General features: G+C 46.2%; 1 protein-coding gene across 4 annotated transcripts in view; it reads left to right on the forward strand.

Annotated features, from left to right (window-relative positions):
- The first annotated feature begins 8840 nt into the window (after positions 1-8840).
- LEF1 (lymphoid enhancer binding factor 1) overlaps positions 8841-26132 on the forward strand; it is a 230279-nt gene continuing 212987 nt past the window's right edge. For all 4 annotated transcript variants that reach the window (XM_029596716.1, XM_029596707.1, XM_029596730.1 and 1 more), the window contains exons 1-2: positions 8841-9829; positions 12724-12790. In XM_029596716.1, the coding sequence (XP_029452576.1) occupies positions 9632-9829; positions 12724-12790 (265 nt within the window). In that variant the 5' untranslated portion in view covers positions 8841-9631. The remainder of the gene's footprint in view (positions 9830-12723; positions 12791-26132) is intronic.

Consider the following 26132-nt stretch of genomic DNA (forward strand, 5'->3'; position numbering starts at 1 on the left):
TTAATAGCAGGTAATGGACTTCTCCTCCAAGAACTCATCCAATCCTTTTTTTAAACCCAGCTACACTAACTGCACTAACCACATCCCCTGGCAACACATTCCAGAGTTTAATTGGAATAGCACTAATCCTCGCACTGCTACTTGACGAGCTCCCTTGTTGCCACCTATTCATAATCTCCCAATTTCCATCTGGTATTTTAAATACCTTCCAATATACTATATGTCCTGCTTTCCTGAAATGTTTTCTTAACCTCCCGCCTCTTTTAAAGCTCCCTCACTCCTATCATTCCACCCTTCCCCACACCAAATAATATCACCCCAACACTTCCACTGTTACTCTGAAACCTTCCTGTTCCACTTCTTGCCATGCTCCCAGATAAAACTTCCCTTTTGAGTGGCACCAAGGTTTGTTTGTTTCCCCCTCAGCAACACATGGAAAAGCGGAGCATTAAAGGTGAATTTTCAAAAGCTGTGTGCATAAAAATCAGCAGTTATGCATGTAAAATAGCATATATGTGTGTAAATGCTACTTTAGAAACCTCAACATACACGTACAAATAAGGGTCCACAAGTAAATTTACATATGTAAAAAAAAAAAGGGGTGGGCAGAGGCGTTCTGGGGAGGGGCCAGCATTACCTCTCAAAAGTTTCTATTTTATAAGCAATTTATACATGTAAATGTGGCAGCTAACTCGCTCAATTTCTGGAGTAAGTGATCGTAAACATCTTAAAAGCGAAATACTGACTGGGAGAGAGGTCTGGGTGAAAGTTCAGACTGAAGAGCCAGAAGGGTCTTGATGACCTGCAAATGGACTGGGCAATCCGGGTAGACTAATTAGTAAAACTGGTTATTTCGGGACCATGCACATGTTAGAAAATCGCTCAATTTATGTGCGTAAAAGCTGATTTACTGGGGGGGGAGGGGGATTAATTAATTAATTTATTTATTTATTTACAGGATTATATTCTGCAACTTCCATGGTTTGAGTCCGGTGTGGATTGCATTAAAACAGTCAGACAATATCCTTAAAGACAGAAGACAAATCAAAACAATTATAAAACAAATCAACAGTTTAAAATGATATACATGCTTTCACAAAGAACCATGCTTTCACCCCTTTCCTAAACAATTTGATGTCCCTTTCAGCTTGCAAGTCTGCTAGCAAAGCATTCCACAACCTGGGGCTTACATAAGAGAGTGCCGTTTCGTGTATGCTTTGCAATTTGTATCTGCAAGCAGCTACAGCCGCTATTTACGCGCTAGTCTGAATGCGTCTAAACTCCACATGTAAAATCTACTCATGTACTCCTTTAAAATCCGCCTAAATTTGACTTATCCAGCTAACTAGTGTCATAAAACGCTACTTATCCAGCTAAGGGGGTTATTTTCTAAACGTTTATCGCGTGTGATAGGATGCAAATAAGCTGGAGGGGAGGAGTCGGGGTAGGGAGGGCGAGGAGTTGGCCGCGGCACCGCTGCCGGCGATAATCAGGTCGATACAGTAACGTGCGGTTGAAGATTCCCCGTCTGTAACCTGCTGGGAGCGCACAATACAGACGAGTAAGGCCATCCAGCGATACAGTCTCCAGTTTCACGCGTCCGTAGCGCTTCTTAAAATAGACACATAACCCTTTCCTCACCCAGCATGTAGATGATGTGTAAATGAACGAATTAGCTGTATAATGAAGGAATTAGCTATTCCCCTCCGATACTGTAACGGGCGCTGATATTATCTCCTTAGTAACCCGCTGTTTTGCCGTGGCCTTAACGTGTTAGTTTACCGCCTCCCCCTAGTAGGTGTTAGGACTGTGAGTCTTGTAACAAATCCATCGACACCGCTTAAGATACTCAAAAACAATAAAACACAATAAAAAAAAAAACGATACAGAGATGATCGAGAAAATGTAATGCTGTGGGACACATAAAACCTGTCAGAAAAAAAAAAAAAATTTTAAATACCTGTCACTTTCCGAATCGTGCGGTCATCCAGGCAGCGGCGGGAGCCGGAGGGCCGCGTGGGTCCAGGCGGCCGGCGGCGGGAGCCGGGTGTTTGATCGAGGCCGCGGGCGGGTGGGCGCGTGTTCGATCGAGGCCGCGGGCGGGTGGGCGCCTGTTCATCCAGGCGGCGGGGGCGGGTGGGCGCGCGTTGGTTTCAGGCGGGAGGCGGCAGCGGCGGCGGGATCCGGGGGGCGGGTGGGCGCGTGTTCAATCGAGGCCGCGGGCGGGTGGGCACGCGTTGGTTTCAGGCGGGATCCGGGGGGCGGGTGGGCGCGTGTTCAATCTAGGCCGCGGGCCAGGTCGCACAGGCGCGCATTCATTCAGGCGGAGGGAGCTGGCGGCGAAAGCGGCCTCCGGCAGCCCCCACCGGCAGTGAATGAATGCGTGCCTGTGCGACCCGTGCGATTCAGCGCTCAAGGCGTGACGTCATGGCATGTGACTGCCTTGAGCGCCGAATCGCACGGGTCGCACAGGCACGCATTCATTCACTGCCGGTGGGGGCTGCCGGAGGCCGCTTTCGCCGCCAGCTCCCTCCGCCTGAATGAATGCACGCCTGTGCGACCCGGCCCGCGGCCTCGATTGAACACGCGCCCACCCGCCCCCCGGATCCCGCCGCCGCTGCCGCCGCCCGCCTGAAACCAACGCGCGCCCACCCGCCCCCGCCGCCTGGATGAACAGGCGCCCACCCGCCCGCGGCCTCGATCGAACACGCGCCCACCCGCCCGCGGCCTCGATTGAACACGCGCCCACCCGCCCCCCGGATCCCGCCGCCGCTGCCGCCGCCCGCCTGAAACCAACGCGCGCCCACCCGCCCCCGCCGCCTGGATGAACAGGCGCCCACCCGCCCGCGGCCTCGATCGAACACGCGCCCACCCGCCCACGGCCTCGATCGAACACCCGGATCCCGCCGCTGGCCGCCTGGACCCACGCGGCCCTCCGGCTCCCGCCGCTGCCTGGATGACCGCACAATTCGGAAAGTGACAGGTATTTAAAAATTTTTATTTTTTTTTATAACATTCAGGTTTTTACATATTTTTGGTTTTTTGTTTTTTACACTTCCTGGTACCTGTTATTTCAAATGTCATTTCAAATGTCATTTGAAATTACTGTATAGGCGCTGTATTAAGCGCCTATACAGTAAAATGGGTTGCACGGGCCTAACCCTTCCCTAACGCTTCACAGCCGCGGCATGCATTTGCATGCGATTAGAAGAGAGTATCAGGCGCTAGGTCTAGAGAACTGTGCGTGCGGGGAGGAAGGGTGCGCCTGACACTGCCGCACTCTTTCTGCCGCGGTTTTAGAGTATCGATCTGAATGTGAGGAACATTATCGCCGGCAGTAGCACGGCAAATAGCACCACCTTTTACAGTGGTGTTATTTGTGTGAAAGGCTGCAACCGGCCGCACTGGGGCTGGTGAAATCGCACTGCTGTGGTGTGAACGGCTGCGGTCCTTCGCAGGCCTGCCCCCCCCCCCCTTCGCCCCACCCCCTTTTTCGCTGGATTCATCATTCTGTGAAGAATGATGGATCCAGTCCTAAGTCAGTTAACCGAACATGTCTACATGCACTACTTAGCTGGCTATCTGATTTAGCCGGATAAGTGGCATTTTAAGACATATCCATCTAAGTAGCACTTTCCAGACTTATTTGGCAAAGTAACAGCTTTTCTAAGTATGCTTAGCTGGATAAATCTGAATTTATCTGGATAACTGCTGCTACTTAGCCGGATAAGTCCAAACTTGGTTTTTACTTAGCCAGATAAGTCCAAAATGGTTTTTACATACCCATTTATGTTTGCATGCATATGTACACGTATTTTATGTTTGCATGCATATGTACACGTATTTTATTTCCTGTGCACATCATATGCACACAGGTTATAATATTGTATCAACTTTCCATGTGCCTATATGTATATAGGCATGCACGCACAGGTTTTCTTCCAATATTGCTTTTTATGAATGCTATTTACAGTTTAAGAAACATAGTCACTTGTACTACCAATTATTAACACAGTTCTCTTTCCCAATACCTTCTTTCAATAATAATATTAAAAAAAAATGTTTTAAAAAACTGCAAAAAAATCTGCCTCTCCGTTTCCTTTCATTTCACTCCAATGTGCTCCAGTCTTTCTGTCTTTTTTTTTTTCCTCAGCCTGATCTGGGTTGGTTTAGCTTTAAATGCTGGAATGTGTCCAGACGTGGGTTGTGTATGTGTGTGTTTTTTTTTTTTCTGCTCACATTTCTGATCCAACTCTCAGCTCTTTGATCTTTCCTTCTGTCTCCTTACCCGGAAGAGAACTATTTCGCCTGCTCAGCTGGGAGCCTGAGCACACGTGGAACGCCTGGCACTGCTCCATCTTTTCGCCAAATTTAGTCACACAAAGGGCCCAGAGGGAGAGAAGGGAGGAGGGGAGGGGGAGCTGGGGGCGGTGGATGAAAGGCAGCCGCCGGGAGATGAAAGAGGACCGCCAGCTCATTTCCACCCCCCCCCCCCCCCCAGGCTCGCACGCACATGGGGGCAGGGGAGGCCGACAGAAAGCAAAAAAAAAAAAAGAAAGAGAGAGAGAGAGATAATTTCTTCTGCAAGCAAGCAAAGCCCCTTTTCTTGGACTGGTAGAAACCCCCTCCTCTCCAGCAGCACGGCGCCTCGCCTCCGCACAGCACTGGGGAATCAAATTAGTATTAATTGGGTGGTTATTGGGATGGCCGCGGCTGCTCCGTTCAAGTAGGAAATGGTGATCGAGACAGGGAAGGAGCGGGCAAATAAAATATATATATATGCATTGGGTTAATTCGTACGATGCTCCAAAAGGCTTCAGATCTAGCAAATTAGCAGTAAATGTTTTACGAGAAGTTCATGTCCTTGTCATGGGCTATTTCTTTCTCTTTCTCTCATGTTTAAGAACATAATCCTCATTCCTATATATATATATATTTTTTTTTTTTATTTTATTTTTTTTTTTTTGCAATCGATTTCATATAAATGTTGCTTGGTTGTAACGATTGGTGATGTCCGGCATCCCAACCTTAACCTAGGCTATTCCTTCTCTCCCATATCATGATCCGGACTTTGTGTGTGTGTGTGTGTGTGTGTTGGTTTAATTCAGAGCAGAGGTTTATTTGCTAATCGTCTGATGAACACCTTTTTTTTTTTTTTTTGCTTGTCCCCGTACCGCTAGAATCGTGTTTACTTTCTCTCCTCCAAACACTTTTGCGGATTTACTTTTGAGATTATAAAAATAAATGTATGTCAATAAATACACGAGAGAGTGCGGATCATCCTTGTGTATGTGATCGCGATTAACATTTCGTAATGGGGGAAGGGGGGGGGGAGTGTCTCTTTAATGCCATCACTCTGTCCCCAGAAAAAAAAATAAAAATACAATTTCTGCAAGGTGCCCAGCTCTTCTTTACACGGACGCGGTGCTTTTGCACTTGATTCGCTTCAGTCACAGTTGATCAGGGGAGGTGAAACTTGCCATCTTCTCATCAGCAAAGTTTATTTGACTTCTGGTTTTTGTGTGCCTTATAATCAGGAACGGGGGGGGGGGGGCTTCGTTCGTCTCAGCTTCATATGTTTTAACTCTTCTCTTTTTCCCATACTCTCTCCGGCCTCCCCTCCCCCTCGCCAAATGGACCCACGGTTCCGACAGGCTTTGTGTTCTCTCCAGTCAAATCTGGCATTTGCGCTGAGGTTTCCCCGAGCTTATCCTTCTGCCATAAATCATTCTCTTCCCCTTTTTTTTTCTTTCTGCTTTAAAAAAAAGAAAAGAAAAAGAATGAAAAGAAAACGCGAACACCAAAAAGATACTGGGAAAAGCTCCAGCCCACATAAAGGGGATAGAAACCGATGGGGGAGAAAATCCCTTAAAAGAGACAAGCTTCTCTCTTTAATTAAACACAGTTTTTTGGTAGAGACTGAATGTAATTTGGCAGAGGAATAACTTTTTTTGATTTTTCTAACCCCCCCGCCCCCTTCCCCCTCGGGCTACAAGGAGCTGGTTAAAGCCTGCAGAATGGAAAGAGAGAGGATAGTGTGTGTGTGTGTGTGTGTGTGTGTGTGTGTGTCTGTGTGTACATGCCTCGACTTTTCTAACAACTCTGTTTGTTTATACACTAAACAGTCTAATCTCTCTGTATAAAGCCAGCTCAGTGCCTGCTCAGAAAAGCAATCATTGATGTGCTGCAGGAAAACAAATCACTTAGCAATTGTTTCATAAACGAGTTAAGATCATCCTTCAAAACACAATTTAAAAAAAACCCACATCCTGGAGACATAAACCTAACGCATCCAGTTTTGTTTTATTTTTCATCTTGGCCTTTTTCTCCCGTTTGATAAAACAAGAGGCGATTAAAAAAAAAAAAATTGGAATCGTTGCTAGTGTCAAAGGTTTGTACTTAGGTTGCCCGCTCCCTCCTGTTGATGAAATATTTGGATCCCCCGACGACTTTGAGAGGATTTGACACGTCGAGGGGTAAACAAAACAAAAAAAAAAGGTGCTGCTCCGTATTTGTTCAGATAAGGATTAGCTTGTTAGTTGGGGGAAAAAAAAAATCCAGGCGAGTTTATTTGATTGAAGGCAAGCACCACCTTGCTTCTCTGTCCCCTCCATGCACGCATTTCTATCTCAAGGTAACTGAATCTGTAAAATTAGGAGCCCCTCCTTCTGTACAAATTAGTCATAAAAGAGTATCAGTTCGAACCACTATTTTGTTTTGTTCTTTTGCTTATTCGCCGTGTCGACAAAACAAGCACCCATTAAGCATGGGAAATGGCATGTCTGCTTCTCTGTTTTCACCGTTTCTAATGGGTTTTCAATGTTTATAAGACACTGCTGCCCTATTACATGCACGCAGCATAACAACTACCTCAAAATTGGCCCCCAATTAAGTAGTTTTCCACTAATTATTCTGTTTAAAGGTCCTATATTGTCGAAAGCAATAATGTCTGGGGGAAGAGAGGTGCTAGAAAATATTGGTATGCAAATCCGACCAATTAAGAAGAGGTAATGAGCATTTATATTTGCATTAAACGCAATTAGTATTTTACAACTTAGAAATCAACTTCTTTCCCCATGTAAGAAAGAATTTTCCAAAACAACGTGGAACGCCAGGATATATTTATTTCACGGGCAGCAGGAGAGTCCAAGCAGCTTGGGCTCAAATCAGTGCCTTTGGTCGTTCAGTCCGTGGCTGGAAATATTCTGGGAAGGTGAATTCTAAATTTCTTCGCGTTTTACTCTGTTTACGCTGCCGTGTTCAGCTTTCGTAGACGGAAAGCTGCTTTCGAATTCGGTGCATTTCAGGGTGTTGGGGGTAACCATCTCCTTAAACGCGCTGCTTTTTTTCCTGGAACAAATGGCGAGATTTCGCCTGTCTGAAAAAAAATGTGAATTTTGGTAAAGCGAAGGGCATCATAGTTTCACCTGTCTGGTGTTGACTATTGTGTGTCGCAGCGTACAAAACATTTGATATTATCATAATTTTATACCACTGCTATTTTAACTTTGGGGGAGGAGCGATTCTTACCATTAAAAAAAAAAAAAGACAAAATTGATCTTAGCAGCTTATTTTATTGCTGAGACTAATACTTACTTGTATTTATTTACTCGTCTTTTCCCCCCAGTGTGTGAACTTTTCTGTTTATAGCCGTGTGTCAGGATCAAAATTTCGCTTTGCATACGGTTTGTTGGCTGATCCAGGATATCGGTCGTGCGCTCGACTCAGCAGGTCAGGGACCTGCAACACTTCCCTTTCTGTCATACTGATAACGTCCACTATTGGTGACAATTAACAGTGCACGAGAGAAAACGAAGCCGCTGGCCTTCGGCCCGCAGGTTTTTAACACTTTGCACGTATTTCGTGCGTCTCATTTATAGTCTGATTTCCTGCTCTCACTCCCACCACTTCGCCCACCACAGGGGGAACCTAAAATAAAAAGCATCCTTGCAAACAGATCTGGAATGCCTCCAGGGCTGGAGTTCTGTTTTATTAATGTTTTGTTTTGTTTTTTTAATTTAAACAACCTAGGCCCGTTTTTTGTTCATTCTTGCTTGCTTCTTATTTTTTTAGGCTGTCATAGCCTCTCGTATTTGAAATTAAAACCTGCAATGTAAAAAAGGTCATCCCAAATGCATCTCCTCCAACGCCACACTCTTTACGGGCTAGGCAGGGCGTTGCAAGCATTGTTCTGCTGTCTCTACCCCCCCCCCCCCCCCCCCCCCCACATTATCCCTCGCAAATTCGTCGTTTCCTCCTCTTTTCCTTTTGCCCTCCTTTTTACCTCAGTTGACACTAACAAGTCTTCAAAGTTTGGCTACGGCACGGACTGCCATGAATCTGGTGCCCTACAAAGGGCTTGGGCTGGAGAGCATTTCTAATGAGTCCAAGTCTCCTCTGGCTGCCCCCTTCCCTCTGCTGGGCTCTGGCTTCCCTGTCTCCCTCTCCCTCTCTCTCTCTGATCCGTTTCCCTCCTTCCCTCTCCCGAGTTGTCAATCAGGGCGGCGGCTCCCCTTTCATCTTCTCTTTCCCCCCCCCCCCCTTCCCCGCTGCAGAGCGAGCCGGAGGGGAGGGGGTCGGTAAAGTTACAGAAAACGCACTCCGCTCCCTTCCCACTTCCCGAGCAGTGCCCGGGGGAGGGGGGGGGGGGAGAGCGCAGCCTGCACCCGAGAGACCCCCCACCCCCTGCAGGAGAGGCGGAGAGCGTCTCCGCACCGATCGGGGAAGGGGGGGGGGAGGCAGGCACAGAGCCGGGGAGGGGGCGCTCACCTTGAGAAGGGAGGGGGGGGGAGGAAGGAGGAGGAGGGGGGGAGGGCTCCGTCCCTCCCTGCTGGAGAGGGCTGGCCGGCGTGCGGAGGAGGAGGAGGAGGGCGCTGTCACCGAGCCCCCGGCAACCTGCGACTTCCTCCCCCATCCACTTGGCACAGACATTTCCAGGCTGTGGTGGAGGAGGAGAAGAAGAAGAGGGGATCGCCCGAGTTTCCAGGGAGGACAGAGAGGGGGAAAGTTAACAGTTTGGTAGCCACCTTGAAAGGGAAGGGCTGGCGCCGGTGGCTTCCTCCTCACCCCACACGCGCGCTGGAAGGACTACAGAAGAAAGCGCCTCTGCTGTTTTCCGCTGATAGGCAGGAGAAACTTTTTTGTGTGTGTCTGTGTGTGTTCTGCAGTTGTCTCGCAGGAGAGGGAGAGAGAGAAAAAGAGAGAGATAAGAGAGAGAGAGCTTCATCGCTTGGACAACGTACAAAGAAAAACGGGAACGGGAACTTTTTTTTTTTTATTATTTTGGAAACCACATTGGCTCCTTGTGTGTGTTTGTGCCACATTACACTGGCAAGGAGCTCGGCTCACATTTTCGCATCTCGTGTTCGTTTTGCTTTTCTTTTTAAATCCTAAACCTTTCGCTGGGTTGGAGTTAAAATAAAGAACAAGCTGGATCGAGAACAAAAAAATAAATAAATAAAAATTTGTCTTGAAGTACAAACTATTTTTTTTTTGTTTTTTGGTAAAAAATACGTTTGGCGAGCAGGTTCTCTGGTCGGGGGGGGCGCTGATCGCCGCTCCCCGTGCAGCCCTGCCGGGTGCGGGGGGTGTCCGGGGGTCGCTGCAGCCCCTCGGTCTTGGGGGCGCGATCATGCCTCAGCTGCCCGGGGCAGGGGACCCCGAGCTCTGCGCCACCGACGAGCTCATCCCCTTCAAGGACGAAGGGGACCCGCAGAAGGAGAAGATCTACGCCGAGATCAGCCACCCCGAGGAGGAGGGCGACTTGGCCGACATCAAATCCTCCCTGGTCAACGAGTCGGAGATCATCCCCAGCGGCACCGGCCACGAGGTAAAAAAAAATAAAATAAAGAGAGAGAAATCCCGGGCAGGGCCGGCGCACTCCAGGTGAAAGGGGGGGGGGAGCGGCTATTAACTTCGTTCTTTATTTTACTCCGTGCACTCCGGAGTTGTGAAGCAAAGATATTTCTGATACGAGGACGAGACTGAAGGGTTTAGGTGATGGGGGTGTTTGTGTGTGTAGATGAAATGTCAATTGTCACGTGTTATCCATTTGTGCAAACACCCCCCCCCACACACACACACCCTCTTTTCCCCATCCCCGCATCAAAACTGAACATCAGCAGCAGCTAGTTCATCGGAAGTAGCACCAAATCATCGGACGGTCAATACATGCAAAATAAACTTTTGACAGTTCTTGTAGTCAGTCGACCGCTCCCTGGAATGCATGCAGGAGCCCAAAAAAAAATGGCATTGCATCCCCCATAAAGGGGCAACCGGGCAAATTATCTCCCACCCGCCCCCGCCCCTAGGTCATGACGGGGGGGGGGGGGGGAAGGGTAGTTGTGCCGAAGAATTCGAGGTGGGGAGAGCTCTCTGTTCAGCAAACGGGGAAAAGAACCTTGGACTTGAATCTTATCAGTTTGTGTTGCAGCGGAGATTGGTAAAAAAAAAAAAAAAAAAAAAGCTGCTCTGGGTTTCTTATGAATGAGAAAAGCATGAGCGGGGGGTTGGGGGAGGTCGGATTTGCAAACCTTTGACGGTGTGTAAACTCCAGGAGCAGAAGCAGCCGCGATTTATTTATCCCCAGACGTTTCAATCTGAGTCTGAAACTGCTGGAGACAGAGATTATCAGCAGCAAGATCTTTCGTCTATGGCAACCTCGCTTCGTTAACTGATCAAAGCTGGAACCTCAGACGAAAGTCAACTTTAGATAAAATAAAGTTTGCTTGTTTTATTCTTTTTCCTTTGGTGCCGATTGCTGCGTGTAATCAGGTTTGCTCTTTGCTTAGGGCACTGCATGTCGACTCCTCCCAAGAGCTGAATGACTCGATAGTAAAAAAAAAAAAAAAAAAAAAAGCAACAACAGAAGTAGACTAAATACAGACACGTGGGGCCTGGGAGTAAGAAACATCTATCCGCCTGCTTACAAATTATAGAAAAAAAATAAAATCGGCAACCTTTTTAACCTCATGTTTTTGGGTTTTTTTTTTTCAAATCCAATAACCTGAGACTTTAAAGGCAAAGAAACAGCAGAAAGCCTGTGATAATTTTGTTCCTTGGCAAACTGCAAATGTAGGGAATCGAAATGGCTTCGGAGAAATCAAACGCCCAGTTTTCTCCCGGTCTGTTGTAGGAAAATCCTAAATGAAATAAAGGCCTTGGTGAGGAATGACAAGGATCAGGGCAACAAACACTTCATTTGCTTTTAATTCAAAGCTTTCATCACCAGGAGCCCTTTGCCTGCCGGTCTGCTCTCTTTCTGTGCTCAGCTTTCCAGACCGTTTTTTTTAATGTCATCGCCCCTACTGCTCTCTGAGTTCCGCTGTCTCTTTTACCATGTGTGTATATGTCTCTGATAGGCATATATTAGTATGTAGACTAATGTCCAACAACCCACTTTGGATGTGCAAATACTTGACTAAAATGATTTATTTGGCCAGAGTTGGCTTTGACTTAATTTGAGTCTGATATCTTATAACTCTATCAATAGATATGGGGGCACCTAGTTGTGACTGGTTCATGTTTCTCCAGCATGACTGATAGCCTGCAGGCCCGTTTCAGCTTTGACGATGATCATCATTTTGTTGCAGGCTTTTTCAACTCAGGAGTTCAAAGCGTGTTACAACATGTTGATTATACATCAAACTATTTACATCTATGATGATTTGCTGTGCACCCCTCCTCCTCTGTCCCCCCAGGTTTGGGATGTATTTCCAGCTTGAGCCTTACTGGATGACCCAGCAGCCCCTGCATCTAGCATTTAGCCCCAAGAGTCAGTAAGGTGTCCTGTCAACTAACTGACGTTTCCGCTGGAGTTTGTGCTTCCCATAATTAGCTAATAAAGGCACTCAATTTATTATGTCTTTAGAAACAATATTTATTCTCATAGCTCTGGCATTCTACTTTCAGGAAGCAAATGCCTGGACAGATAGAGGCACCGTACAGACACCAGCCTCCTGCACTCTTTTTATGTAAACAAATTAGCAATATTTTATCCTGTAGTCCCCTCACTGAAATGCAACAGTATATTTTACAGAGTAATTTATTAATGTTCTTATGCCAGATTAAAAATCAAGTCACTTCTCAGTTTGGTTGTTCCCAATTTCAGATACAAGCACATCCACAATGTGTTTGTGTTTAATCTGTCAATAAATTATGCAATGTTTAAATTGGAATAGAGTCTGTTTAATATGCATGGTGTTCAGCGATTGGAGCTAAGGAACTGCTGGTGCTCCAACCATTTACACCCACAAGACTCAGGACTGAGTAAGAACATTCAGCCTGTATTATCCAGAGTATTAAGAGCCACAAACTCATAGAAACATAACATATGAATGAATAAATCACAAAGCTTCAATTTCAGCAACTTGGTTGTGACATCTTTTTTCATAAAAATCCCATGATTTTTAAATCAGTATGATAACAAGTACTGGACGACCTTCCTGTTTCTAACTTTGATTCATCAGCTATTGAGGCATTTCTTTTTCTAGTGCATTCATCGTATGCTTTGGTTTCCTTTTTTTCAGCATATATTTCTTCCACTATTAAGAATTCTAACAAGCAAAATCATTTTTAACACGAAATCAGGAAAATGTTAGTGGCAGTAGTATCACTGGCTCTGTAATGAAAATGTGACCCATTTTATTCATGTGAGGTGTGTGTGTGTGTGTGTGTGTGTTTGACCACAGGAAGTACCTAACAGATGTTGTTCTGTGTGGCTAGGTGTCAAGGCGAACACAAGTTCCTCAAGAGTCCTACCATGACAAAGCCAGAGAGCATCCTGAAGAAGGTGAGACTCCGCCATTCCTTTCTCTCTGTCATGTTTCTTAGGGGGGTGTTAGGAAATGGAATTTTTGATAAGTTAGGGCCAGACAGTATCTCAGCGTCCTAACCCTGTGAAGGCACTCCTGAACCGCAGTGAGCTGGAAGCATGTTCATGCCTAGTTTTTCAGCATCCCTTCACAGGTTTTCAGAGACCTCAGCAGGCACGACTTGTTAAGTGCCAGACTCCTGGGCTCTGTGCGTGTCACGTTATTAATGTATCGTAGAAAGATTTGCTTACACTTCTGAGTGCGCAGTGCCAGTAGGTTGGGGCTTTTACTCTTGAAAACCAATTAATAAACACCCCCCCAGCTTGCTCACTTGCATTTCTCCTCACAATAAAGGCAATGAAACATGGTGTGCAGAGCTCTTGTCTTGATGGTGGGCACTGGCGGGGCCCTGAACAATTTAGTGACTAGATCGTGTTGGCTTGATATTGTTCACCCCTGCGCCACTGACTTAGCAACTAGTAGAGATTTCCCTCTCCTTTCAAGGGAGAATCAGCTGAGGCTGCTCATACTTCAGCTTGACAGGCTATGTGCTAGCACAAGTGCGTCTCACATTCACAGTGCACAACTTTATGTCATGTTTCAAGGTCAAGTTACAATAAAAAAAAAAATTATGCATGGCTTTTGATTTTTGCTGTGTGTATTTATTTATTTATTTGTACTCTCTGGTTGGTGTGGCTCAGTGGCTCTAAGGAGACTGAGGGCTAGACATACTAAGCATTTTTCCCATATGCACAAAATGGGAGAAACCCTTTCATACATCTGGCCTTGAGTTTAAGTTGGCAGTCTTCAAAAGTATTTAAACAAAGACATCTGTGTCTACCCTCCGGAAGGCCTTCTAAGCGATAAAGAAAAGAAAATACATGCAGGCAGTACTGATTCTTTTTATGTGTGAATATCAGGGACACGACTGGTAAATAGTTCAGGCCCCCCCGGTACTCACCATCGAGATGAGACCTCCGCACACCAGGTTTCACTGCCTATAGTGTGAGCAGGAATGCAAGCAAGGGAGCTGGGTTCCTAATTGGTTTCAAGACGTGAACAAAAGGAATACTTGTAGGAAAAAAAAAACGCAGTTCCTCTCTTACAGTGGGCTAATTTGAGACAGGGGAGGATATTCCTGGATGCCGACAGTTGGCCACTACTGTGACTGAAGCCCGGTTTGCTCGCTGACACACACTGTTAATATGGTATCCCAGTACATACCAGCTCAGTTCGGGCATCTGCTGCTGCGGTATTACATGTGCCTCGGAAAGCAAAGCAAATGCAGTGTATCCATTCTCTGGCTCTCTGCTCCTTTCTGACTACATTTATATATTGGTTTGGATTAGCGCAGCACTTTTCATCCCGGCAGGATTCCCCCCTTCCCCCGCGTACCACTTCAGAGACGATCATGCAGTACTCTGGCACGGATAATCTGGCAGCATAGGTTTTTTTTTTTTTTTTTTGGCCACATGGACCACAATAAAGCTGTCGGAAGGGGAGATAGGGACTGTCGTCATTATTTGCCCCACTGAAGTTTGATGGATGTGTTGGGCACGGTCATGCACATACGGTCCGTGGCAAGGCCACTCAGTCAGTATGAGAACATGATGTGAGCACAGGTTTCGGGATTTCCCTTGGCTGTAGCTCAGCCCCTGCAGTCTTGTATAAATAAGAAGGCTTATTTACATGGAACACATCGCTTCAAAGAGTGCTGCACACACAAGAGGTTCTCACTTGCATGTGGCAGAGCCTGAGTCAGTTATTTTATGGGTAACTCCGCTGCTGAAAAGTGAAGGTGATTTACTTATCCAGAAATGCTTACCTGCCTGGGCAATACTGTTTAGAGCCACTCAGCTCGTGAGCCAGTTTATACAAAGGGTATCAGGTGCTGCAGGCCGCTGCTGGTCGCTGCAGGCCGCTGCTGGTGCTGCAGGCCGCTGCTGGTGGTAGCTGCTGGTGGTGGTAGCTGCCTCTGTTTTGCCCTGCAGTAGGGGCAGGGCATGCTGACCTCATTGCTGTGCTGCTGGCGCAGTACAAAATGGAGGCACCTCCTACAGGCAGCAAGAAATTCTGTTTGGTGTGAACCAGTTCATGCATATCGCATAGGTGAGGCAGGTAGGTACATAAGCAGCAGCATTTGACAATTATAAGAAGATGTTCAGATTTGTCTTAGAATAAAAAAAGATGCATATATTCTTAACACAATGGATGTTCCTCAAAATCTATTTTCATGCCAATTTTTTATTTTTTTTTTTAGTGTTTTCAGCATTTCTATAATAAAGCACCACAGAGTTAGCTCAGTCTATCGTTTTGACTGACTGGAGGCATGACATTATAGGGATGTGCAGAAAAAAAAATTTGTTTTTGTTATTTGGTTCGTTTTCGGAAGGTTTTTTTCCCCATGAATTTCAGTTCGTGGCATGTTTGATTTGTTTCATTTCTGTGAAAGGAACGAATCAAACATAAAGAAAACCCCCAACCCAAAATGGCCAAAAAACCCCTTGAAAACGGGGCCTCTCACCTACCTGGAAAAATGCTGGGGCCAGAATTCCCCCCAGCCCTCACTTACCTGGTCTGGTGGGGATCTGCCCCTGAGGCCTAGGTTCAGGTCAAAGCTTTGACCTTGCATAGGCTGAGGAAGGTCGCTGTGACATCAGGCTTGGCCTAGGCAAGGCCGATGCCTTGGACTTTGCCTAGGCCGGAGCCTGCACCCAGGATTGACACCATGACCTGGGACCAGGTCCTGACATCGGGACCCATTCTGGAGACTGAGGCCTGACGCCTGGGTCTTGGCCTAGGCTGGAGCCCAGGCCCAACCGCACAGCCTGGCTTGAAGGCTGGGTCCCAATGCCTGAGCCTCGGTCTAGGCCAGAGCACAGACCCAGGCTCGAAGCTGCAGTCCGGCCCAGAGGCCGGGTCCCGATGCCTGGCCCTTGGCCTAGGCTGGAGCCCGGACCTAGGCCTGATGAGGCGAACTGGCCTGGAAGCCTGGTCCCGAAGCCTAGGCCTTGGCCTATGGTCGGGCCCATGCCCGGAGGCCAGGCCTGGCAGCTCCTCAGGTGATGTCCTCTTCCTCTTCTCTCTTCTTTCTTCTGACGCCATGCGCTGGGGTTGGTGACAAAGTTAATTCTGGTGCGTTCACCCCAGTGGACAGCACCATTTTGATGTACGGCATTGCCATACAATTGCCGTACATCAAAATGGTGCCATCCATTGGCGTGAATGCACCAGAATTAATTAAAAATGGCACAACCCTAGTACACAGCATCAGAAGCAAGAAGAGAATGTTGCCCGAGGAGCTGCGAGGCCTGGGCTCCGGGCCTGGGCCTGACCCTAGTCCAAGGCCCTGGTGTCGGGATCCAGCCTCTGGGCTGAGGCCCCGACATCGGGACCTGGCCTCCGGGCTGGCTTGCGGCATCGGGCCTGGGTCTGGGCTCTGGCCTAGGTCCCAGTGTTGCTGTGAACAACCAGGATTCATATCCCACTGCTGCTCCTTGTGACCTTTGGGCAAGTCACTTCACCCTCCATTGCTTCAGGTACAAACTTAAATCGTGAGTCCTCTGGGGATAGGGAAAAACCTACAGTCCCTGCATGTGATTTGCTTTGAAGTACCCAAAAAAATCCACGAAATATAAATAAAAAGACCTTGATCTGATTAAGTGCGGTCATTTTCAATGGGAGTCGTAATTGAAAAAGTGTAGAAAATCCAAATTCGTCAGCACGGTTTTCACCTCATTTGAATTGGTGCTGGGTGTAATAATTTAATATGTCACTTCCTATATCATGATGTAGTCTTTCAGTTAGCGCTGCACCATGATTTTTTTCCCTATTCTTTCAGATGGCCTGAGAACTTTCCCTACCAGTTGGGAAACCAAAGGAGGGGGGGACCACAATGCTTTTGCTCAGAAAGGGTGGATGAGGCATAGAAGAATGGCTTCTGTCAGGGGAGGGAAAGGGGCTCGCGCTTTTTCTTCAGCCTGTTCGACGCCTCGTTCAAACAGAAGGAAAGAAAATACAGTGATATATATATATATTTTTTTTTTAGTCTTGCCACCTTAGAAGGCAATTTGGAAAGCTGTTTGCCCGGGGGTGGGGATTAGCCTGTCTGAAAATTGCGCTGCCACCTCCCACCTTCAGCTAAAAGCGCACACAGGCTCCCACGGTGCTCCTGCTATCAACCAGGTTAAAAGAGGCATTTTCGGGGGGGTATTTGACGTCACTCTATTTAAACCAGTTCTGGGAAGGGGGCAGCAGATGGCCCTGCCCCTTTTGATGTTCAGATACTATTTCAGCAGATACCGAAAGAGAAAAGAAAACCAGGACCCCCCCCCCCCCCCACACACACACACACACTTCTGGAGTCACTAGGACTGGCTTAATTAAGTTTGGTTTTATTTTTTTGTTTTTTTGTTATTCACGGCTATCTAGTAAGACTCCTTGCACGTCCTGAGGTGGACTGCAGCTAAACAAAAAGAGGGAGGAACATAGTAACATTGTATTGATGGCAGAAAGAGACCAAATGGTCCATCTAGTCTGCCCAGCAAGTTTCCTATGGCAGCAACAACTGCTCCGTGCAGGTTATCCGCATGTTTCTGCTAAGTGTAGTAAATGCCGCTCTGTACAGTTTACCCCCAAGCCTTAACTATTAACAAAGTAACAGTTTTACTGGGTGAGGAGCTATCTTGAAAATTCAGACAGTGCTGCTTGAGGAGCTTTGCTTTTGAACTTGGCTGTAGAAGGAATCCTGCGCTTTTTACCTTATGTCTGCATATCAGTATCCCAGACCATAAAAGTTGGGTTGGTTGTCCTCTGAAGCCAATTCTCCTTTTCCCTCCACACCGTCAAAGCAGAGAGCAGTTGCGTCAAAAGCATCAAGGCTTATTGGTTAAGGGTAGTAATCCCCATGCATATTAAGAGTAGTAACTGCCACTGATCAGGTTACCCCATGCAGCCTTTTCTTCATTTCCGTCCTTCAGCTTTTAGGGATCCACAATGTTTATCCCAAGCCCCTTTGAATTCTTTACTGTTTTTGTCTTCACCACCTCTGGAGGAAGGGCATTCCAGGCATCCACCCTTTCCATGAAGAAATATTTCCTGACATTTGTTCTGAGTCCTCCCACCTGGAGTTTCATTTTGTGACCCCTAGTTCTACTGTTTCCTTTCTAACGGAAAAAGTTCAAAGTAGATGCATCATTAAAACCTTTCAGGTACCTGAAGGTCTGTATCATATTTCCTCTGCACCTCCTCTCTTCCAGGGTGTACATATCCAGATCATTCAGTCTCTCCTCATAAGACTTCCGATACAGACCCCATACCATTTTAGTCACTCTTCTTTGGACCGCTACCATCCATATCTCAAAAGGATAGAGACAGGGCTCCAGTACTGAACATAGTACTCCAGGTGAGGCCTCACCAAGGATTTGTACAAGGAAATCACAACTTCCTTTTTCTCTCTCTATGCAGCCCAGCATTCTTCTGACTTTAGCTATCTCCTTATCATATTGCTTCGCTACCTTCAGATCGCCAGACACTATCACCCCAAGGTCCCTCTCTCAGTTCATGCACATTAGTTTTTCATGCTCATCACAAACAGCTCTTTTGGATTATCATACTCCAGATGCATGACTCTGCACTTCTTGTCATTGAATCCCAGCTGCCCAATCCTTGACCAGTCTTCAAGCTTTCTTATATCACTTTTCATTTTCTCTACTCCTTCAGGCATGTCCACTCTGTTGCAGATCTTAGTATCATCTGCAAATAGACAAACTTTACTTTCTATCCCTTCCGCAATGTCACTCACAAAGATAGTGAACAGAACCGATCCCAAAACCAATCCTTGTGGTAGTCCACTTAACATGGTTCTCCCTTCATAGTAGGTTCCATTTACCATTATACGCTGTCTCTTGTAAGTCAACCAGTTTACAATCCACACCATTACTTTGGCACCCACTCCCAAGCTTCTCATTTTGTTTACAAGTCTTCTATGTGGGTCCGTATCAAAAGCTTTGCTAAAATCATATCATGAACTCATCAAGTAAATCATATCATGAACTCTTCCCTGATCCAATTCTCTAGTCACCCAATCAAAAAAATCCATTCAGATTTATCTGACAGGACCTTCCCCTGGTGAATTCATGCTGCCTCGGATCGAGCAACCCACTGGATTGCAGATAGTTCACTATCATTTCCTTCAGCAGAGTCTCTATTCATTTTCCCCTCCACCAAGGTGTAGTTCCCAGCCTCCTCTCTGCTCCCGTTCTTGTGAAGTGGGACCACCACCACTCTTCTCCAATCTTGTGGCACCACTCTTGTTTCCAGGGATCTATTGAACAGGTATTTCAGCAGACCTGCCAGCACATCTCTGAACTCCCTCAATATCCTTGGATGTATTTCATCCGGCCCATGGCCTTGTCCACTTTAAGTTATCTTAGCTCTTCCCATTCATTCTGTTCTGTAAATTGAGTTCTGTCTATTCCACCCTCATCCACAGTCTTGTCAACCAGCAATGGTCCTTCTCCAGGACCTTCTTTAGTGAACATCAAACTGAAGTTTTTGTTTAATATTTCTGCCATTTTTTCATCTTTCTCCTCACATTGATCTTTGCCACCTTTCAATTTCACTATCCCACTTCTGGCCTCCCTTCTTTCTCTGATATATCTGAAAAATGGTTTGTCACCTCACTTTACCTCTTTAGCAATCCTTTCTTCCACTTGACCTTTTGCTTTCTTTATTTCTTTCTTCATCTCCCTCACTTTCACCAGATATTCTTCCTTGTGTTCCTTTTTTTGGGATCCATTATACTTCTTGAATGCTGTTCTTTTTGCCTTTATCTTTTCAGCCACCTCCTTTGAGAACCAGATTGGTTTCTTATTCCTCTTACTTTTGTTTACTTTTCTAACATATAGATTAGTTGTCTTTGTAATTGTTCCTTTTAGTTTGGCCCACTGTTCCACCTCTCCCATTTTCTCCCAGTCTTCTACTTCTTCCTTCTGGTACGTCCCCATTTCGACAAATTCCTTTTTTTTGAAATTCCAAACTCAGGTCTTCGAGTGACCTGCCTGTATCCTATTTGCGATATCAAACAATACCGTTTGATCACTGATGCTCAGGAGGGCACCCACCCAGACATTAAAGACAATATCCCAGTTAGTGAGCACTAGGTTGAGTATAACTCCCTCCCTCGTGGGTTCCATTACCATTTGTTTGAGCAGAGTCCCTTGCAAGGCATCCACTACCTCTCTACTTCTCATAGGTTCCACAGAAGGGCTTCTCCAGTCTACATACAGCAGATTTAAATCTTCAGCAAGCAACACTTCTCCCTTCTTTCTCACCTTTTGGATGTCTTTGACCAGATCTCTGTTTAGTTCTTCTTCTGTCTGAGTCGGAGGCTCGTAGACCACACCAGTAAAAATAGAAGCACCATCTTTTTTCTTAGGACAGCCCATAATGCTTCTTCTCTACCCCATGTCCCTTGCAATTCAGTTGCTTGGATATTGTTTTTGACTTAAAGAGCTACTCCTCCCCCTTTTCTGTCCTCTGCCCTTCCTTATCAAGTTATAGCCAGGGTTGGCTGAATCCCAAACATAAGACCCAGTGAACCATGTCTCTGAAATGGCAACTATGTCCAAGTCCACTTCCAACATTAAGGCCTGCAGGTCTGTTATTTTATCGCCCAGACTACGAGCATTTGTGGTCATAGCTTTCCAACTTTTCTCCCTAGGTTTGTTGCTCTTCCCCTATTTTGATCTGATTGGTTTTGTTGTTTTCTCCTCCCAATTCCTGTATTGCTTGGGAGTGATATGGCAATGTCTTTGGCCACCTCCTGCCACCCTCCCACCCTTCAGTTTAAATGCCTGATAATGTATGCTCTGAATTTCTCACTTAGCATTCCTTTTCAGGTGTTTAAACTAGAATAAAAATGGAGGGAGGGGTTGGAGAGCTGTCAGCCAGGCAAGGCTTCTGCAATTTTCAAATGGCATGCGTGCTTGTTTCATCCTCCTCATGGGTAATTTTAATGGGCGGGTTTTACGCTAGCTGATTTTTCAAAGAGAAACTAGCCAGGAAGTTCAAACCAAAAAGGTTACATTTCAAAACCACAGTAAGAGCAAAATAGGCTGCAAGTATGCATGTTCCATGGCACTTGCCCACCTTGCAAAGGCACGAGTTAGTTAAAGATCACTTCCGTAACGCTGTGCACCGCAGAGATAAGGAATACACCTGAACCATGGCTCCAGTTAAGAACCAAATAATAAATGTTCCTTTAGCATCCCTCTTTCTTTGGCATGCCCGGTATATTCGTCTCTGTAATTCCTCTGCGTGCTTGCACCCCAGCATATTTTTTTTTTTTTTTGTGTGTCTGCCGCACCTGCTTCAGATCTCCATGTCTGCTGCATCCAGAACGCTGCAGATCCAGCATGCCACATGAGCTTCAGTAAGAGCAGAGCTCTTCAGTTATTTTCAAAGTACTTCTCCATGTTTATCAGCGCAGGGTGCACTGGGTATTGCATTGTCGTTCTACAGAATTATGCCCAGGGATACTCGATGCTGTACCACACACTCGGGCCGATGCAATACGGACGCGTCCAAACCGTGCATCCAAACTGAGCGCCCGCTTTCCTAAGGCGCGCCCAATCCAGCTCTCCCAATTGCACGTGATGCAGTAGGCAAACGAGCCGCTGCGTTAGAAAAAGGAAGTGCCAGGGGAAACTGTGCATCCCTAGCGCCTCCCCGGCATTGGCACCCAGGAGAAGTGGCTGTGCACAGGTTAGGAAAACGAACACTCATAAAATTGAGTGTCTGCTTTCCTAACCTGACCGCTGGCAAGACTTACATTTATTTTTTTTTTACACCTTACTCCTTTTTTTGGTTCCTCCAACTTAATATCGCAGTGATATTAAGTCTGAGGAATTACAGAAAAGCAGTATTTTCTTCCTTTCTGTTAACTTTAGGGGCTCCGGGGCAGGCGTTAATTTTTTTAGAGTAATCCATGTTGGCTGCACATTTATTTTTTTGCATAAGTGGGTAATAGCTTAATAGCCTCATCAACATGAATTTACATGTGCTGAGCGCTATTAACTATGCGCTGGTTTGGACACATTAATCCCTTTATTGCAAACGATAAGGGGTTATGGACGCGCGTCCAAGCGCTTGTTAACCTGTGCGCTAGGCTCAGCGCACGCACAATATTGCATCGGCCTGCTAGTGAGCTGCTAAATAACTTCCTCTGTGTGTCAGTGGCTGGTCCACCTTATCAGTTGCTGCTGCTTCTCAAGCTCCCTGGGATGTTCAGCCAGGGAAATCAGTCAGCTGATGGATCATCTTAAAGCAGCAGTGATAACTAGACACTTTCTACCTGGAGACTGTGCATTTCTATTGCCTCCTCTTTTCATTTATGTCTACTATAGCTTTTTAGTTCTGTTTCAAAACATTTTTAAAAAAGGATATGCATTTTTTTTTTTCATAGCAGCAATCCTGGTTTTGAAAACATCTCCTTCTACCAAGTTCACTCTTCAGTTGCTTTTACTGTGTGGGAGCTTTTCTTGATTTCGTGCAGTGCCTGTATTGGTATCTGATGAGGATCATGATGGTTGCACCCTGATTTTACTAAATTTACCACGATTAGAGTGGAAAAACAAAGGAACTTTCAGAACATTTAATAACCTGCTCAGGAATAAAATATAAATCCAGCTGAAAAGGTTACATTTTGAAGTCATAGGAAGAGCAAACACTTTGGATTACTCATTGGGGAGTTGGTTGGTATGATCCCCTTCTTTGCTCCGGTTCTTATTTAGTTCTTGAGGGCATGTAAATGTTTATGGTTTTAAGCTCCCCCTACTTCGCCATTCCCTGCTTTGGGAATCTGATTAAATCGGGGATGCTGCTATGCTGAGCCTTCTCACAGGGGTGAGCAAACAGGGGCTATGCTAGCTGCCCTATCAGGGAAGAAAAAAAAAAAGAAATCTTGGTGCCATGCAGGCATTAGCTGCCAGAGCATAGCGACATCCTTGTAAGCCTGCCATGGCTCTCGGGGGCTGGGGCTGGGAACTTTTTTTTCAATCTGCAGCAAACATGGACATGGGGTTCCACAACCCAGAAAAAGCTGGCCATCCTCAGGCCCCCAGCCCAGGAGGAGTTCCTGCTGCTGCCGGGTCCCATATCCAGGGAGAGAGATCGCAGCTGCTGCCTGCCTGGGGGGGGGGGGGGGGGGGGGGGGGGGAGGAAATAGTGGTGTGATAGGGGAGGGAAAAGGACAAAAAGGCCAGGGAGAATAAAGGGGGGTGGAGGGGTGAGAGGGAGGACATGGGGAAGGGAGAATAAAGGCAAAAAGTGTAAAAAAGTTAAATAAGCAAATCAAAACTTGCAAAATTAAAAAAAAAATGAGCAAACAAAAATACAAAGTTAAAGGGAAATTTACAAAAAATAGTAAAAACTGAAAAAAAAAAAAAAGCTGGGCAGGGTGTGATGGCGTCTTTCTCAATTCCTAGAACATTTTGGCTGGCACCTATGTTTTTTGAAAACACTTCCACCCTTTTCCATTTGTGTGAGGTCCCCCTCTCTCTCTGGGTCTGGGACTGGTTATGGTGTGTGTGTCTGTGTTTGTCTGGTGTGCTGTGCTGTCTCTGTGCATGATGTGGTCTGTCTACCTGTGTCTCTCTCTGTATCTGGGTGTGGTCTGTGTTTTTCTGTCTGGGGTTGCTGTGTCTGTGGAATGTCTGTGTCTTAAGTGGGTGTTTGGATTTCTGTCTTTCTTTGGGGTATCTGGGTGTCGGACGTCTGTGTCTATCAAGGTGTGGGATATCTATGTGTGTGTGTGTGGGTGTGTATGTATGTCTGGATGTCTGTCCAGCTCTGTTTCTGTGGATCGGAGTATGAGGTATCTATTTCTCTGTCCGGGTGTGGATATCTGCCTCTCAGTGCTCTTGTGCGAATATGTGAGATTACTCCTTTCAGCAGTTTAAGGATAAACATAAACGGGGACCTTGAGCCACTGGCTGGTAGTGTGGCTGCCAGCCTTTAAGCCTTCAAACCTGCCTTGGGTGGGTGGGGGGAGGGTGCCCAACCAATTGCATTATTGGAAGGTGGAGGGGCACAACTCAAAAGGTTTGCTCATCCCTATCTTTATCACCCCTCCCCGTGTGGTCTTTACAGTATCTGTTAAACCCAGTTCTTGTGGTCTCCCTGTGAACGGAGGGAGGCCACTGTTTGTTGCATAAGGATGAAAACTGCCTCTGACAGCCTTTGCTATAGCTGGCCAGATCTTAAATGGAGCAAGTCTGCCCTGATCTGATGAAGGGAGCATAGTTCCTGTAGGCTAGCTTCAAATGCATTAAATTAGTCAATAAAAAACTAGCACTAGCAATTTGTTTGGTGACATTCTCTGCAAAGTGCTGCATACGCCTGGTAGTGTCATACAGATATCAATAATACTACTTATGCCTCCAAGTGGACTAACGGAGCAACAATACTTTATTCAAGAAGAAGACAAAAAGAGAAAGCAGTAGAGACAAAAAAAAAAAGGGTAAATTGATAATTAAATAATCCATCTTGTGCTGCTTTGATGTTCCTTTTAATCCACTAAAGGTGTCTCTTACTGCAGCTTTGAGACCTTCCTGTCTGTATAATGCGCTTCACAGGCCGTGAATCAACAATAAGCTGTTTCATCGCTTTCTTTTTTGATAATATGTTTAAAAAGAAACACGTTTTTTAATATTAAATTTATAGGAAGTTTTCAGCGTCTGTGGTTCTTAGGTTGGTTTTTTTGTTTTGTTTTTTTTTTCATTTATAGCAAGCTCAGTTTAAGACTGAAGTGTTCTGGAGATTGCATCTTGCAGTAGACGGTATTCTCTCCAATCTGGTTTTTGGCAGATCGAACCTCTGGAACACTTTTTAAGTATTCTCTCATCTAAAAGGTCATCAGAAAGCGCAGTCAGGAGCTTTTTAGCTGTTTTCTCTCCGTTGAGCTGAAAACGTGCACTAAATCGGTATGAAAGGGGTCATCGCTGACAGAAGCGAGCGTGTTAAAACAAAGTCCTCAGATATCTTCTCTTTGGCTTGCTGTTGTTGCTGGGCTCGCTTTACCTATTAAAAATTTGCATTGCGCATGCTCCATTCCTCGCACTTGAACTGCTTTGTAAGGGCTCTGGGTAGCGCTGTCCTTGACCATAGCCCCTCCAGGATGAGCTTTTCTAGGCCCCCAACTGTCGCAGCCCTTGAAGAAATCTGCATTCTGTCACTGGCTGTCTTCTATTGGCTGTGTCAGAGGTTCAAAGTTAAAACCTAGTTTTTCTTTTTTTTTTTTTTTAAATCTGCTTAAACGTCAGCAGCAGGACTCAAGCTGTGCTTTGTAAAGTGTCAGGCAAAACAGACGTGCAGCACCTGCAAACGTGGCTGCCCCTTGACCTGATGTGTCCCGACCGGGAGAGGGGGCACTTGGGAAGCGATTATTGTCTGATGATCTCACAGTAGCAAAACAGTGTAATGATGAGGCGGTGGCCAGAGCCAGCGGGATGGTGGGGTGATTAGGGAAAGGCATAAGCAGTGGTGGGGAAAGAGAAGCGATGTCGCCCCCTTTGCAGGTCATTGGTGGGGTCACGCGTGGAGTACCGCATTCGGTTCTGGAGGTTGCACTTCAGAAAGAGCAGAGAGAAGCCAGAGATAGGCCTAGCGAAAGGCAACAAAAATGGTGCGGGGGTCTGTATCAAAGGCCCTGTGAGGTGAGACTGTAGGATCCTCAGTATGTATGCCCTGCAAGAAAGGAGAGGCAGACATTTAAATATCGGAAGGGATTAATGCACAAGAAGCAAACCCTTTTTCAGTGGAAAACCTAGGGGTCATGATGTGAAGCTCCAAGGGGGAGGACTCAGGAAATAGTGTCGGGAAGTATTATTTCATGGAGAGGGTGGTGGTGCCTGGAATAATCTTCCAGAGAAGGTGATAAAGGCAAAACTGGTAACAGAAGAATTAAAAAGAAAAATAACAATAGTGGAATAAACACACAGGATGCCTAGAGACAGAGGAATTAATGAAGCACAGGATAACCTACACGGAGCAGCAAGTTAGCCCCGGAAGAAGTTGTATTCAAAAAAGCGTGGGCTGTACAGAGAGGATCTCTGGTGGCAAGGCGATGGGAAAGACACACTGGGGGTAATCTGCATGGAGTGGCAGCTACAGCCTGCAACAGCACTGTGCTTCCAAGAAGGCGCTGGGGGTGTCCTGCACAGAGCGGCAGTTGTAGCCCAAAAGCAATATTGGCATTGTCTTATATTTCCTAGATAGCATTCATTTCACCTGCACTGAGCAATGGTTGCAACCTTAAGC

Source organism: Rhinatrema bivittatum, chromosome 1, assembly GCF_901001135.1.
Source record: "Rhinatrema bivittatum chromosome 1, aRhiBiv1.1, whole genome shotgun sequence".
Classification (NCBI taxonomy): domain Eukaryota; kingdom Metazoa; phylum Chordata; class Amphibia; order Gymnophiona; family Rhinatrematidae; genus Rhinatrema; species Rhinatrema bivittatum.